Genomic DNA, 17,277 nt, shown 5'->3' with positions numbered 1-17,277 from the left:
TATTTGAAAAATATTTTAATGCAATGATAACTAAAGTCTGTAAACATTTCAGCAAGAATTAACTCGAAATGGGGTTGTAGGACGAACTTAAAAATTCTCTTTCACAACCTCGTCTAATAGACGAAATGACCTTTTATCCAATTCCTGAAAAATTAAACAGCACTAACCGAGCATTGGATTGGATTTCTCTGGTGCTTGTAGTCAATAGGAATACGAAATTCGAGAGCCCATGAATTTAGTGAGATCGTCCAGTGTTAGGGTTTTAGTGTGTCCTCAATGACCGAAAGCGTTTACCTTTACAGGATGACGTTTAAAGCATATTATAGACCTTTAGAATTTGTTTTTTATTAAAAGCTACTTGGTGTTATTTTCACTGATGTTTAGTAACTTTTTTCTGCAATACTCATTTATTTAGTGACATTTTCTTTCTAGGTATCCTAAATGGTTATACCTCAGACCAGGATCACAAGGTGAAGTGTGGAAGTACCACCTAACAATCAAATAGTCACCATGATAGTCAACGCTATGGCATCGCATTCAGCTACCATAGCTACTATACCGTCAGCAGTACCTAGTTTAATACTCAACGTCAGTACCCGGAACCAAACCAGCAATGTGGCCACCCTGGACGATCCGAATCTTCATTGGACTGAACTGCTTTTGTTGATAGTGAAAGGATTTATTTTTTCGTCTATAATTGCTGGTGCTGTTTTAGGCAATGCCTTAGTGATCATAAGCGTTCACAGACACCGTAAATTGAGGGTGATCACTAATTATTACGTGGTGAGCTTGGCTATGGCCGATATGCTAGTGGCCTTATGTGCTATGACGTTTAATGCTAGTGTCGAGTTGAGTGGACGCTGGATGTTTGGTATCTTTATGTGCGATGTTTGGAACAGTTTCGACGTGTATTTCTCCACTGCAAGTATTTTGCATTTGTGTTGTATTAGCGTAGATCGGTATTATGCTATAGTGCGACCACTGGAGTATCCTATAACAATGACTCATAAAACTGTCTCATTCATGTTAGCCAATGTGTGGATGCTTCCAGCACTAATAAGTTTTATGCCAATATTTCTTGGCTGGTACACCACACCAGAACACTTGGAATACAAATATAAACATCCGGACAGTTGCGATTTTGTCGTGAACAAATACTACGCAATAATATCCAGCTCGGTTAGTTTCTGGATACCTGGAACTCTAATGGTGACCATGTATTGTCGAATATACAAGGAAGCTATTAGGCAAAGAAAGGCCTTGTCGCGAACTTCATCAAATATTATATTGAACTCAATACATCAACACAGAACGTCTTATCGCGAAAGGTTCGGTGATCGATATAGTGAACAGTTTCTTCATCCTGACATGGAACTGGCTGTTGGAGAAATCAATGGGGCTAGAAGAAGTACGAGTAGTGGTTCGGCGGTTTCTTATGGCACTACAATAACCGAGTTTAATACTTTGATGAATACTAGAGATTCCAGTAAAGCAGCCACTGAATTGAACTTAAATGGTAAGTAAAGTATTTCAGCAACTCTGTTTTTTTGAAATTTATGGTCATGTCTTTCTAACTTATGACCATTATGATAATCTATTAGTTTTTGTTAGGTTCTAAATCGAAGTTAAAAGTGTGTTTCTAAAATTTACACCTGTTTTTCGTCATCACCAATTCTCGAGAAATTGCAAGCCTCCGAAAATCACTCTGAATACTAAAAGTGTATTATATTCACAAGTTTGTACAAGCCTTTAAATATTTAATGACCACTTAAACCAAACTGTCATCATAAATCTTGCTACTTGTATTTTACCGTATCATTTATTATACTGCCACTATTATTATAATCTGGACGCCTTTAAGATATTCAATACAGAAAACAGGAACACATTTCTTTGCTACATTTTTTGTTCTCTTTGAATGCCTCGTCCACTTAAATTCTATAGAAAATTAGTAGTATTAACTACTAAAAGTGGCTTCCGTTAATTTAGAGTACTTGGTTGCGCTGAATTTAGTGAGAAACCAACAGCATTTAATCCTTTGTTTTGTGAATTTCTGTCAAGCTTTAGAGTTACTAATTAATTAAGTTTAGTGCTAATGTTAGGCTAAATAAATTAACAGTAAAGTACACAACGGACGAAATAAATCAACTGACACCTCGACAGTTACCGGCTATTATCTTTATAACTCAAAATTATTCCCTGGGGGACCTGAAGAACGGATTCTACTTTTGAGATGGATTACAAGCGAAACTGTGTTTACTGTTGAACTTTCTGTACAGATTAGAACTGTCACATTTTCCAATTCAAGAGGATTGTCATTCAGCCTTAATAACGATTCCTTTATCCTTGGATATTGCCGCAGTAATCGAAATTTTATGTTTAAGTTACTACGTGGTATCTGGCGGATATAACAGCTCATTTTTCATGAAAGTTCAGTTAGAAAACAAGCCTTGACTGTCTTTCTACTTAGTTGGGGAATTTTAAATTATTCGGGCAGAAAATTAAACTAGGATGAATACGTCCTATAAAATTGCCACGAAATTTCTATGAGAGTGTACCAAATAAGAGTAATTACAAGGATTTTTCGGAAACTGGTCTCCCTAAAAATAATCTTGGTTAATTTAAACCATTTTGTTGATATGAGTTGAAAACTACAAGATAATTTTTTTTGAAGAATCCCTTTACATTATTGCAAGATAATGAATATTGTAAACTCGGATTTTTGGTAAATGCCATATTACATTTTTTCATGTTTAAAATGGCAGAAGTTATCTCAAAACATTAATGTTTTATGAAAAAAACAGCAGTAGTAGTAGGTCCACAGCAATTTTGACAGTATTTTCAGAATCACCATGCTTTCTTATTTCTGATTTTCGTAAAGATATCCAAATCATTAAATAATGCTTTTCTTTGTTATGGTGCAAACCTTGTTGACCGGAAGTTTTCGGTTGTTTCGAAATGTTCGAAACTTGTCAAAAATAGTACACAATTCTAAAGAGTTTAACAACACAGTACGCAAAGTCCCATTACCATAATTGAAATTTCAAGGATGGTTAAATTTACGCTCAAAGTGACCTTCCACAAAGTCTAAATATGTAAAGATGAACTTTGAAAGTTTGAATACCAAACTCTAGCAACATGCTTGTATGTATAGAAAGCCCTCTCTCTGCGAACGTTGTCTAAAACTTTTACAAAACAAGTTGATAGTAAAAGGAAAAATAAAGTGTAGTTTTCAATGCAAGATTGACGGACTCGATCATGTCGTTTATTTTTATTGGTATGAGAAAAAACAATGACTTTTCAAGACAAACAAGTTCTCTCTAAAGATTAGCAACGTTTTTAAAAAGAAAAAAAGCAAAAGACAGTTATTCCGAAGTTCTCAGTCGATTAAGTCAATTCGCTCGTCTGGATTCCCAACAGTGAGCTATCCAAATTTTAGTAGACCCTCGAGATGGTTGAATTCGTGTTTAAGGTTTAACAACACCGAAGTTTTTTCATGCGGCCCTTAAATTCGACTAGCTTCCCCAGTTTGCGGCTTTGATGCGTAAAAGATTTGACTTTCTGTTTGCACAGTGTCGATCTTCGTGTTTTGCGATAAAATCGTTATTCTTGGGCTTACCAGATTAAATTCATCTAACGATAATAATATTAGGGCATTAAGCGACGCATACATGCAGCATCTGCAGCCGGAGGAGCTAACTGAATTTTATAAGCTTGTTCTTGGCTAAGACCAAGTTATGGCTGTTTACTCCAGCCGTCGGCTCGTTAAAGTTCCCTTAATTCAAGAAGACTACGGTAATTTATTCAACCGCATTAACGCCAATATGAATTAGCGAATATTTGCTTTATTACATTTTCGTACGCAAACATGGTGGATAATTTCAGTTTAGTGAAAATCCCGATAACTTCCTCTCTGTGCTGTGTGGATCATAACTCTCGACAGTGACTGCATCTAGGGCGACACTATATTGATCCGATTTAGTCTCGTAATCACTTAACTCAGCTCGTATTTTCGCTGCAAGAAAGCGATAAACTACCACGATTTTAAATCTCTCTCCCAACTCATTTCCGTTTCACCTTATGGAATAAGTACCAGTATACGTATAACATTAAATTAGTTCGTATTGTGCAGGTGAGTTTCCGGCTCTTATTCAACAACCGACGTCAATTAGCAATGAGTAAGCCAACTTCAAGATAATTGGGTAGGTAACGACGTCTGGATTTTAGGTAAACATTTTCTCTTCGTTATAAGTTGGTTCAAATTGCATCCAAAGTTAAAAATTACCGTTGTAGAGCTTCTTTGGATTACAGCACAGTTAATACCAATTAACCAAAGTTAAAAATAAACATAAAACTGAAAACTAAAATTCTCTGTGGTGAAACTAAATGCCAGTTGGGTCGGTTCTTCACAAGCAATTTAAGCAACCGCAACAATCCTTGACATTTTGTCAACATTCTGTTTCCGGTTTAACTGCATAATTTTAGGCCCCCAAAACCCAGCACTTAGCTCTGGCCTCCGTAAGTTATGCAACGCTAAAGCAAATCATATTGTACCATTAAAAGCATTTGCATAATAGTTTTAGATGTTCCTGCATGCTTGCGGATTAAGGTGCTCCAGTAACGCCTTGAAATTTAATGTTACATAATTTAAACCCAATTTTCATTAAATGGCTTTATGTAGGTACTAACTGATGGACAATTTAAGTTAAATCTCTAATGTAAACTTGATTTAGGTTAGGTTAGTTTAGGTTATTTTTTAACCTCTTTACTATTAGCTGTATAATGCAGGGTTTTGGATTATACCAAATTTCAGATAAAAATAAATTGGCATTAAATAATATGAGTTTAATATCGGGCAACTTCTAAAATTTTTTTTTAAACGTTGCATAATTGTAAAATCCAAACTTGGACTCATATCACTTAAAAAAATTGCGAAGTCATATTTCCAACAAAAAACATTTTTTTTTTTAAATTAAAATTTAAAAATAGGTGAAAATGAAAAATGTTAATGATATAATTGCCGTCATGCCTACTCTATCCAAGTCATATAAACTACTTATGTCGTAAAAACCAAAAAAAAGTTTCAAATGTCTTGGAAAATGCTTAAAAATAGTCAAAAATTGTAAAATCTGATTTCCAACAAAAAAATCAACACTTTCTCAGTTTTAAAAAAATTTCGAAATCAAAAAACAGGGTGAAAACGAAAACACTTGTGTAATATGAAACTTTCTAGGTAGTAAAGACCAAAAACAAAGTTTATTTTTAATTTAAAATAGTGGAAAGTTGTTTATTAATCTAATCGTTTTAACCTGACATAAATTTTATGAAAAATTGATAGAAAAGATACTTTTACGTTGTCTGTTAACAATGTAAAATTTCAAAACTTCCACCACAAACAAAATTTCTGTCTACATCATGTAATAACCTGTTGCTAAGTGGTTACCCATTAAGCTGACTTAAGCAACATATTTTCCTCAAAGCTTAGTAATTAATGAATTTCCAGAGGCAGAGGCTGCAACTTTATGTGTTCCGAGCCAAATTTAGGGAGAATAGCAGCTTTTACACATATTATCTAATTAATCTAAGATTTAATGTATGCAAGAAAGCTGTGCTACTATTTACTAAAGTTTGAATGCACATTAACTTAATTATGCTAAAACATTCGCCTGTACAATGTTGATATTATTATTCTAAGCGTCCGACACATAAATATTCGTTTTTGGGTAAGATCAAGTAGAAATATTTATGATATTCACGTTTGGATAGAAATTACGTGTAAGGACTGTAAAATTGTAATTTAAATTTGCTTTACTGTGAACAAAATCAACTGTCCAACACACTGGACAATAATCTTTAAAGATTTTCTAAACTTTTATTGGAAAAATCAAACGTCAATATCTAAGCCAAATAGACTTTCCGTCCCAGTAAACTTATTTTAAAATGCTCTTCCCAGCCTAGGTGCATTGCTTCAGGGAAAAGCTTTTAGTTGCCTCCCAACTAAATTGAAGCTATTTTCTCAACCTTAAAAAGAAATATCTCGGCATTTTTGTGCCTATTTCCTCTGTCCCCAAACAAGATTTATAGAAATAATAGCAACTTTAAGAATATTCACTGAATTCGAGTAAACTCTAATCGATTTTCGGCTAAACTCTTAGCAACCCCCTATTTCAACATTAATCAAGTTTCGTTATTACACCAAATTACTAAAGTTAAGCCAAACTTTTCGAGAGTATGTCATACAATGTTATCAACGAGTAATATCTGTCTGTCATGTAACGTTACCTTTAAAACCGTGTTATATGTATGCCTAGAGAGAAGAAAGATTTCAAAAGTAGGTCAGATAACCTGGAAAGTAATGGCTTTTTAGTGATTGCAGAATTTTAACATTAAAAATAAGCGTAAGTAATTATTTCAAGTTTTATACTCTCTACTTAGTGTTACCCTATTTCTTATAGAACATTACGAGCTACCGTATTACTGCGGTAAAATACTGTTTATGTGGAGATAAATAGTAGTTTTTGAAATATGGTTTTATGTTTCTGTGATTTTGTTCTGAAAGTTTTTCCTTAAGAAACATTAATATCACCTTTTTTAACTCTGTTGATGAGTACAGTCATTAAAATTGCTGTTATTTGGATTCAAATATTTGTAGAATAAAATCTTAACAATCTGTCTCTGCCTTTTTAATCATCAGTCTGAAAATGTATTCAACTTTTTGCTTTAGGCAGTAATGTTATCTATTATTTGTCTTAAAGTTTAGCATTAAATTATTCTGAATTGAATTCACTGTGCATAGCAAATGTAGGAAACTCGTCTTTCAAATAATATGACATTGCCGAACTTCAAAGCGCATTACCGTTGTAACTTTCACTCTGTGAATAGCCTTAACTTGGTTAAGTAATTATAGTTATTGTCGAAACTCTGGCAACTTTGTACCTACTAAATTTTCATTCAGCTCTATCTCTAGCAGAAGTCGTGGGTTGTAGTCTGGTGGACCGAGTTTTGTGCTTGAAACAATGAGAGTTTTTCCTTAAAAGTACGTAACAATATATTTTCCGACAGCAAAACACTGAACGAACGAGGCCAAACTAAAACAGAATATTATGGTCCTCGGTTATGCAGCGCGAGCACTAAAACAAACGTCCGAATCCGGGCTCTGTGGTGAATAATCGCACTTTGAAACATTGAAAAATTTCCATCTGCTATGGAGATTGGAAATAACCCACATTTTCCCCAAGTGGTGTCATGTTTTATTGCCAGCGTTGCTCAGTGGCATCGAATAGATCTCTTTCTAGTTTGAAAAACGAACTCCTTTTGTTCAACATAACCGGTTGGTTTTATATCAATTTATTGTGTTTGTTGTCACTGATTTGTGAGCATTTTTACTTTATTTTATTCAGTCTAAAAAATAATATGAACGATGTATTTTTCCAATTCAACATTCTAAGAAATTTAGTATACTTGTTTTAAACAACTTTTTATATCTACACAATTCGCAGAAAGAAAGATTATTTTGAAACTGAATCGGAGCTGCAACGTAATTTCATTTAAAATCTGAAGAAAGGTTTAATAATTCGTTGCTAATTTTGGAGCTTGATGAACATTTATAGTTACTAATTTACCTGGCAGTTTCTACAGTTAATCAAGAAAACAAGCGGAAACACAAATTCTTGAATCTTGGGCAAATTTCTGTCTTGTCAATCACTTATTATTTCGTTTTAACAATAAAATGGTGCTATTCTCGATAATTACTTCTCCTCAGTTTTAATTGGATTTTACGTTAATGATAACACTTAGGTAATATCACAAAGGCTATCCAGAATGGGTTTCTTTTGTTCTTAATTCAAGACGTCAGAATTCAATTACGTAATTCCTTTGTTTTTGATTTTTTTTCCGTAATAATCAAGCGCTAGGATATGCAGGCAATAAATAAGCGAGAAGAATAATGCGAGTAAGGTCGAATCAATAATTTGCTTCGCTGAAGTCTAAGCTGTGCCCTTAATTTTAATTCCATGAACAGTAGATTTGGTTTTCGTTTTAGCCGAATTATGTGCTACACATGGCTCGTTAGTGCAATGCTTAAACAATGAACTTTGTTAACGAATAGATCATGTTGTTGCTAGTAATTATTTAGAAACGTTAGTTAGTTCTAGCTGTAATATTTTATAAAGTAGCTGAAATTTCTATGTAAAAGCAAATGTTTACAAACGTCTTGAAACATTTCCGCTCAATAAAATTGCGTACAACCAGAGAGATATTGAACAACAACTTAATTTGAAATGCCCGGTTGAACACGTACAAGAGAATAACACTTTGTTCTGTTTCCCTTGGCCGCAAAACTAAAATACCCAAATGCACATCTTACTGTAATATAACCACGTATGAATGAACGATTCCAAATTACGAAACTGTTGTTACTGGTAAACAATTTGAAATGTTTGCTTAACATGAAAAAAATATATAGGGTTTTTCTGTGATCCACAAAAAAATTGTATTGCCTATAAGGAAGGGTTGTGAACATAACCAGAGCCAACTGCTTAAAGGAAAACATGTTTAGGAAAAGTTTGGCCTTTCTGATGTTTGAAGAAAAACAAATCTTTTTCTTAAATAAATATTTCATAAAGTTTTCCCGTCTGGATAAACAAATAAATCTCTGCCGCTTGATAATTGAAATTTAACGATCTTTCCTACAAACGACAAGTGAAACGCAATTAACGTCTGCCGCATAAGTTCAGAAAGTTAAAACACAATCTTAACAGTTATAACAAGTTATTAACTGTTAAATTTCCTCTATTAAAGGTGCTCGACGCCACGTTCCGACATAATGCTCGACCCCGAATAAGATTCATCAATCAAATACCACAGGTTTGATATGTTCTGCTTGAAGCCTATAAGACGTGCGATAAATTAACTTTTGGGGGGCCTTTCCGTATTAATCTACTTCGTGAAATTGGAATTACCTTTTGTAATCTGATGGCATGCTTATTGGCAAACTTTGTTGGATTGAACGTGTCAAATTCCTTAGACACCTAAAGCGTAACCAGTGATTTTGTCTAAGTTGTAACTTTAAAACTCACAGCACTTAAACAAACGTGTCTCTTCAGGAATTTGTAATGGATCATCATAGATTTTCTTCTTCAAGTCCCATAAGTGCTGCAGCTCTGAGCAATAGAACTACAATTGCAGCATTTTCTCAGGTTATTTAACCAGGAAATGAGCCTTCTTCCTCTGCTTCTTTGTAATTTTTTCTGCATAATATCTGGCAACATTACATAATTAAAATACAAGAAAGAAATATAGTGTTCAGTATTACCTTTTCCTTTTTCATTCTTCTCAGTACCAACTATGCTGCCAAACGATTACTTCTATTTTTCTTTAACGTCCAGAACTCCATCTATTACAGAAATACCGGGAAAACGTAGCATCTCAATATTCTAATTCTAGTGAGTAACAAATTTCTCATGCTTTTAAATATGATTCTGCCCAATTCTTGATTTTATTTCTTCACTATACTTATTACCATCCTAGACTTAATTGTACATGTTTAATTAGCTTGATAAAGGTTATTACCTGAAAAGGACTAACGCCAAAATTGCCATTATTATTAAAATAAATATTTTCCATATAACATTAATAAATTTAATATCGAAATATTGGATATAACGCATTGACGTACATCCCGGCCTAATGGCCCCCAAAATGGATATAGCATCATATATACTATAAATATAAATCAGAAAAAGTTGGCATTTGAGAGGCTTATATCCATACTTTAATATTTATGGGTTTCAATTCAGTCAATGTAGTATTCTGTATGTATAGTGCATTAGATAATTTTTCCTAGCTATACGTTATTCAGTTTAATTACTTTCCTTAATAACGCTTTCTCTCGATGTTTAAGTGTGATGGAGTAAGACCAATTGGTGTACACATTAGCACAATTCTCCAATTTCTTGATTACACTTTATTTTTAAGAAAGTTGCTTCGAATAACTCCGACAATCGTAGGAGGGTTAAACAAGTTTATGACGGATTATATACAAAGGCACACAACAGCCTTATTAAGTAATCATATTATCCATGCACAAGCCCTTTGAAAACCAAGGAAGAAAGTCAACTTCACAGGCAATCAATTAACTAAATTAGGTATACTTTAGAGAACAGATCAAATGACACAAAGGGTTCGTTTGCTTTAGGACCAGAGGCGTTTAATCTCTGTCTTCTTTGAGGTAGCTCAAAAACATAGAGTCAATATTGTTCAGAGCGGATCATTCGTTTCAATTAGCTCTAAACAGCAACAGCCCGAAACTTTAATTATCATAGTCCCTGCTTAAATTAGGACGATACGATAATCCTGTTTGCAGGACACAAAAGCCTGCATTCCGCACTGGAACAAGCGAAAACTCTGCGGGAAAAAGGAAATTTTGGCAAGCCAGAAGATACACTACATTAAATTTGTGTCTGTATCTCCGAGTGTAAATCCCGGATCTGCTCACGAATATGGCCGTAGGGGTTTTCGGAATTAACTACTGAATATTTTACACTCGCATAAATTGTGATATATGTATTTCTCTATCTATATTAAGTAAAGCTAAATATATACTCGGGTTGGATGAATTGCGGTTTAAAATGCGGGTTCATCAGAGCGGAGATTTGCATACATTCTGTTTATTTGGTTTTGTGGCTAGACTAGTATCAAAGCAAGTTAGGTGGGAAATTTATACTGGATTTTTAATTCTCATAACAGTGGACTATATAAATACTTTAGAGGTTTTGATAGTTTGTGGTGAAGATTATTACAAAAAAAAATTAAAGTGTTTTTGTTGGGGTTATTTTACCTAATTTCAGGTCCTTTGGTATAAATATGCTCTTTGCTGTGCATTGGAACCTTTCTGAAGCAAAATAAATAATTGACATAACATAATTTTGTCAAAAAATTTAATTCGTTCTCTTCGTCTCTGATTCGTTATCGACCCTGTATAACTATTTCAACTTATAGCAAAAAGTTTCTAATACTAAACAATAACCAAAATTAACCATTATTAAAGGTAAATCCCGGTCGACGTGAGAGAAATAGCTCTCAAAGAATGATTTGTTTACATTTAGTGACAAGTAATTAATCATATGTTATCCCCTATTGTAATTATTATTGATGAGAGCCATGCTGGAATTATGCCAAAGTCTTGCAATACCATGTTTATGAGATAATGATAATAGAAACTCATATAACCCTTAGTCCTAAGGGAATATTTACCCAGCTTTGGCACTGTCGAAATATCGATAGAATTGAATATAACCTCGTTGGAGCGTTGTAAAGGCTCTCAAATGAAAAATAGATGTGTTTTGATCACGTAATCAGGACGTCCTTCTAAAGTCTGTAAAAAAAGCAAGATTAATCGTCTGGCAGCCCTTTTAAACTTGGTCTACCCTTAATGGAAGTTCTCTAATTACATCTATTAAAAAAGACTTCTTCTGGTGATAGTTACAAAATCGATCGTCTTTCAGTTTTATCTATATAAACAAAAAATAAATGACCTAAAAGCTCAATTTTTTTTTCATTTATATGGGTTATGGGGGCGCTAAAAAAACGCTTCTCTTTTAAGAATAACAAGCAAGCGTCATTAAAATACATATAAATCCCTAAAGGGATGCAAAGGCGGTCTGGAAACCTCCAATAAAACTTATTGATGTTCTTCAGTGACGTTTTTCTGTTCGAAAAGGCCGAGGAAAGTAACTGAATAATGCACGGCGAGGCACGAGGAGAATACTGATTGAGGAAGAAGGAATAACTCGATCTTAAAATTGACTGTTTTGGGAAGTGTAAAATGCAGTGTAATATATCTTAAGTTGAAAATTTCACCTTGGTTAATCAATATCCTAAATGAACAAAGCATAACTCGGTTATCCCGTTAAAGCCATGCAAATTATAATATCAAGCTGCAGGTGTCCATTTTAATTAGTACTAGTGCAACCCAAAACAACAATAGTGTCAAACTGAGCTTTGTGTTACTAAAATCTAGGAAATTTTACAAAACCAAAATACAAAGCTTATTGAAACTTCTCACTTTGCTCGCACAAATTTATTTTGAGCCTGGCGTGAATTGAATGAATTCATCATTTCTACTACAAAAGATTTTTTCGCGTTTGTAAATAAGACTGAGGCTCCTTCGGGGTGGAAAACTTTATTGAAAGCTCATGTTAGAATCGCATAGCGTTTGCCAATACAAAAAAGCACCCGTGGGCAGATTAAAATCAGTTTGCTTCAACAACAGCCGAAACCATTCAAATAAACAGAACGATTCTTGCTGCTGTTATCTGCCTGCGTGCTAATAATTTATATTCCACTTTTCAATAAATAGTGCGCTAAAAACCATCGTTTGGAAACAGCAATGTCCTCTGTGACGTTAATAAATTAACACAATATCCGTTAATATAAATAATGGTAGTGAAACGTGGCTCGGCAATAAATACGGAAAACAATATTTGAAATTTTTTCAATCAGCAACAGAAAACCTATTTCACCAGCGTCAAACCTACCTACTACGTATGCAAATCGAATTTCTTGGATTTCGAAGAAAAGCTTTGAGTTAAATTACGTGTATATGACGAACCTTATCTTCACGTGGATGTACGTGTTTTCTGTCACGATACGAAACGAAATTATTTTGGTTTCAGGTGAAACTTGAATTTCAGGTGATTTCACGTAAAATATAGATGTGAATGTCCCAAGGGTGTTACGGCAAATATAGTGTTTATAATTATAATTATAATTACAGTCCAAATAGTAACAAAATTACAATCTAAGCGTTTTATCAAAATGTCTGTAATAAAATAACAGCTTGGTAATAAACTGAAAGGGCGAGTTTTTTGTTGAATATTATCTAATTTTCGCTCTCCACTTTCCTCTAAGAAAATTAATGAATTCCCACTCGAACGTGTACTGAATTCAACGAAGACGAGCATATTTCTCGATGGGAAAGGAATAATTAAACTTCATTTAAACTAGCTCTAAAAACGATTGCAAATCTAAATTGCATTAAACTTTGGTGCAGTTTTCTCTAATGTTTAATTATTGAACTTTTACGTTTAGTTGCGTGAATTTTCAATGTTATCATTTCAATGCTAAATTGAAAGAATCGCGTGGTCGCAGGCTATAACCTTTTATAAATAGGACTCAACCCGGTTACACAGAACGAACAATTAATCAGGCAAATCTGATAAATGATGTGAGTAAACCCGCATACAAGGGTGTAGTCCAAATGGATTTGTTAAGCCAGAACATTTTGCGGTAAGTAATGTTAGTCGGATATCCTTGTGTCATAATGTAAGTTGAAAGGGTGCCAAAAGATTACTTCAGGATGCGACGGCATTAAATTATACCAGAAACCCACCAGAAATTATTTCCAGAATTATTCTTGAAATAGGAACTTTTTAAGTCAAATTACAATATTTGCTCACATCATGCTTCTACACAACCTTTATTAAACGGAAATTATAAAAGTTTGTTCTTAAAAACGCTGTACTTGAGTGAGAAAACTTTTCTAATAAATTTTTACTGAGAAAAGAAATTTTAATTACGGCTTTGCAGGCAAATTATAATTGCCCGTCTGAAACTATCAGCCGATTTTTCTCAAAAAATCTTCTTAAGCACAGGTGCTTAGTTTTAATTAAAACTTTAATCACTAGACGTTCTCTGATTAGATTCAACAAACGCTTAAATGGTAATTCGTTTTCAGCTTTGTTTGTCGACACAATAAAGACTGTAATTAGCAATTATTCTAAAAAAACTACTACTATTTTTGTAACATTTGTAAAAAAGCTGTTACAGGAAGAAAATCTTTAACATTATTAGAAAAAAAAATTCATTATTAGTTTACAATTGTGGTTATTTACATACTTTCGTAAGGTAAAGTAAAATTCAGTGTGACAGAAAAAGTTACTAATTTTACGAGTAAATTTATGGGTGTGAAATCATTTTTCTGTAATGGCTGTCATTAATTTCATTTTAATAATTGTAATATTTAAACAATTTGTAATTTATATCTACAAACTGACAATTGTCCAACTGTCATAATTCTCAGAAACACCTCTTGTTTGAAAAAACTGTAATTCTTGCAGACTCTACCCAAATTTTGACAGTTTTTGCATTAGTGACAGATATCACGTGGTTTTTAGGGGGATAATTCAGCTAGTCAGTTACGTCACCACTGTCATAAATCTCAGAAACACGTTTCGTATTGAATACTACAAGAAAACTTTACTTTTCTCAAGTTTTAAGCACAGTTTGACATGTCTGCCTGTCAAACTTGCCTGTCTAATCTACTTGGAATGAGAAAATTACTGTTTTAAGCACATTTTTGGAATCCTCATTAAATTTTCTATCCAATAACAAAAAAAAACTCTACAAAAATTTGGTACACTCAAGGAGAAAAGCGGTGTCAAAGTTTGAACTGACAGAAACACAGTTTGAAAGGACAGTCAGAGACAAAATTGCCTGTAAAACCCACTTGTAGTAAGAAAATTACTGTTTGAAGCGCATTTTTGGAATGTTCATTAAATTTCCTATCAAATAACATAAAAAAACACTACAAAATTTGGTACAGTCAGGGAGAAAAGCCGAGTCAAAGTTTGAACTGCCAGAAACCCAGTTTGAGAGGACAGTCAGGGACAAAGTAAAACCACTTGGAGTGAGAAAATGACTGTTTTAAGCACATTTTTGAAATTCTCATTAAATTTCCTATGTAGTAAAATATAAAACACTAAAAAAATTGGTACAGTCAGGGAGAAAAGCGGTGTCAAAGTTTGAACTGCCATAAACACAGTTTAAAAGAACAGTCAAAGACAAAATCGTCTGTAAAACCCACTTGGAATGGGAAAATGATTGTTTTAAGCACATTTATGGAATTATCATTAAATTTCCTGCAAATATACTATAACAGTTGGTACAGTCAGGAAGAATGACGGTGTCAAAGTTTGAACTAACGGAAACACAGTTTGAAAGGACAGTCAGAGACAAAACTGACTGTAAAATCTACTGAAAATTATTATATTATATTTTTGGAATCCTCATTAAGTTTTACTGTTATTAAGTCAAATATTTATTTTTTTGGTGATTTACCCATCACTAAACTTTTGGCAGACGTTTTGGTAAATTAAAAACCATCTTCAAGGTGTAGATGAAAGAGCCAATTGCTCTAATAGAAAAGCGCAAGCTACATAACTATTTTGAGCAGTTTTATAAAAATACGTCAAAAATCTCAATAAATAATAACTCTAAACAAATCAGTTCAACATGTTAGTTTATGTCAGCATACAGTATCCAACTTATACATAAATTACACATACAGCAATACAAAAAAGCTTTTTCTTTTCTATTCGCGGCTTTAGAACCAGATTACACTTGTACATAAAACGCAAACGTATTCTCTATTTTTCGATAAAACTCAAATACAAAACAAAGTTCGCGGCTGCTCAAACAGTCCTGAATAATGCATTCGATTGTGCATATATGGGTTTAATAGCAAATCCAGGAAATCCTCCAAAAACGAACGGCAAAACCCTTTCAGTTGATAATGCTCTATTGTCCACCTCATAAACTCTCGTTTTTTACTATAATGGTTGTGTAAACCACTGTAGCAATAAATATTTGTTGGTAATGGTTTTTATTAAACTATAGAGCTTTGTATTTGTAGCTTTTTACATTTAAATCCATTAATTCATATAAATTATTATTGGTGGTTTCAGCAGTTAAGATAATATGAAATTACAGTGTGGCAGCATCAAAAAATGTTAATTAAAAAACTAAAATACAAAATCGTGGCAGTCGTATACTCTTAAGTTATGAAGTAAGGGAAATATAGCAGCATAGAATTAATAATAATAATAATTAAATGCAAAACTAATAAATCAGCTGATTTGATTCCCATCATTTCATATGTAATGATTTTACATGGTAATGTTGAATTTATTACCCGATTTTACACAAACGCGACTGCATCATAAATAACTTCTACTCAAAAAACTCAGCATACATTTAGATTACAGTGTAATTTATAATGCTAATATCATGCCGGTGCTTTATTTAACGCTTAAATTTCAAACAACTTTTTGAATTTTAAAAGTTCGCGGTGATAATTCCGGATGATTTAAAAATTTAAATTTGCCTTCCACATTAATGGGAGTTGTTAAGAGTTTTTAACTGCGTTCTGAATACGGATTTAACACTTCTTAAAAATTAAGATTTGAAGACCTTTGTAGCAGGAATATTTTCACTAAAGTTTATTAATTTAATGAGGTACTGGTGTGATTCATTGTAGTTAATAGGATTTTCTGTTGCAGGCACAACAATCCGTCAACAATCGAAAAGTTGGAGAGCCGAACACAAAGCAGCCAGAACATTGGGAATAATAATGGGAGTTTTTATGCTCTGTTGGTTACCATTTTTCCTATGGTGAGTATTTTTTTAGCAGATTTAATTTACATCAACAAGTGGGCTAAGAGGATTATTCAATTAAAAAATATGTATCTTCCCAACAAACATTACTACCTAACAAATAAATAATAATTAATAACCATTCTGAAAAGTTTCCAGTTTGTCTTACAATGTCACAAACCTTAGTTAGCAGTTTAACTAATATTTAAACAGCGATGTAACATAACAATGTGTATGAATAAGAGCACTTTACTATCTAAAGCAATCACCAGTGAAATTGCGAATTTATTAAGGATTTATCCTTATTTCAAAACCGTGAGACGTGTTATGCATAAATTCGAGTGTGCATTGGAGTTGGGAAATACCAAACTATTGCACCCCAAAGAGGATTCAATTTAAGTTGAACGATTGACCGCACAAAGGAAATGTTCAGTTGATGGTTCAGGAAATATTTTATAGTGGAATATTATTGATTTTTAATGTATTAAACACTTGACTGTAGAAAATTAATTCTAGTAGAATCATTTATACAATTCCAGAAACGCTAACCTCAAATTGGTTTACAAATTTTCCTAATTTTGGTCTCAGGAGTATAAATTCCACGTTTCAGACACAAGAGACGAAAAGGGTTGATACACAATCCCGGTAAATATTAATTATGAAATACCTTCTAAACATCATCTGGTCGCATTGCTGTTGGAGCTAAATTTAGGTCAGGCACATAATTAATACTTTTTGACATTTTCATTACAAACCAAAACATTAACCCAACTCAAAACCATTTAATTTACTAAAACAAAGTGCTCCTGTGCCCAACAACAATTCTTAGAAGATGTGTTATTCATG

General features: G+C 33.1%; 1 protein-coding gene across 1 annotated transcript in view; it reads left to right on the top strand.

Annotated features, from left to right (window-relative positions):
* The window catches only part of LOC145727779 (uncharacterized), an 82,244-nt gene that overhangs the window by 25,048 nt on the left and 39,919 nt on the right, over nt 1-17,277 (top strand). Inside the window, exons 2-3 of the mRNA XM_081977601.1 lie at nt 433-1,516; nt 16,338-16,449. Of these exons, the coding sequence (XP_081833727.1) occupies nt 511-1,516; nt 16,338-16,449 (1,118 nt within the window). The 5' untranslated portion in view covers nt 433-510. The remainder of the gene's footprint in view (nt 1-432; nt 1,517-16,337; nt 16,450-17,277) is intronic.

The sequence above is a fragment of the Ips typographus genome, linkage group LG4 (assembly GCF_016097725.1).
Source record: "Ips typographus isolate SLU linkage group LG4, UJ_Ityp_2.0, whole genome shotgun sequence".
NCBI classification, from domain to species: domain Eukaryota; kingdom Metazoa; phylum Arthropoda; class Insecta; order Coleoptera; family Curculionidae; genus Ips; species Ips typographus.
Note: the sequence above shows the minus strand (reverse complement) of the source record. Positions and strands in the feature narration are given on the sequence as shown.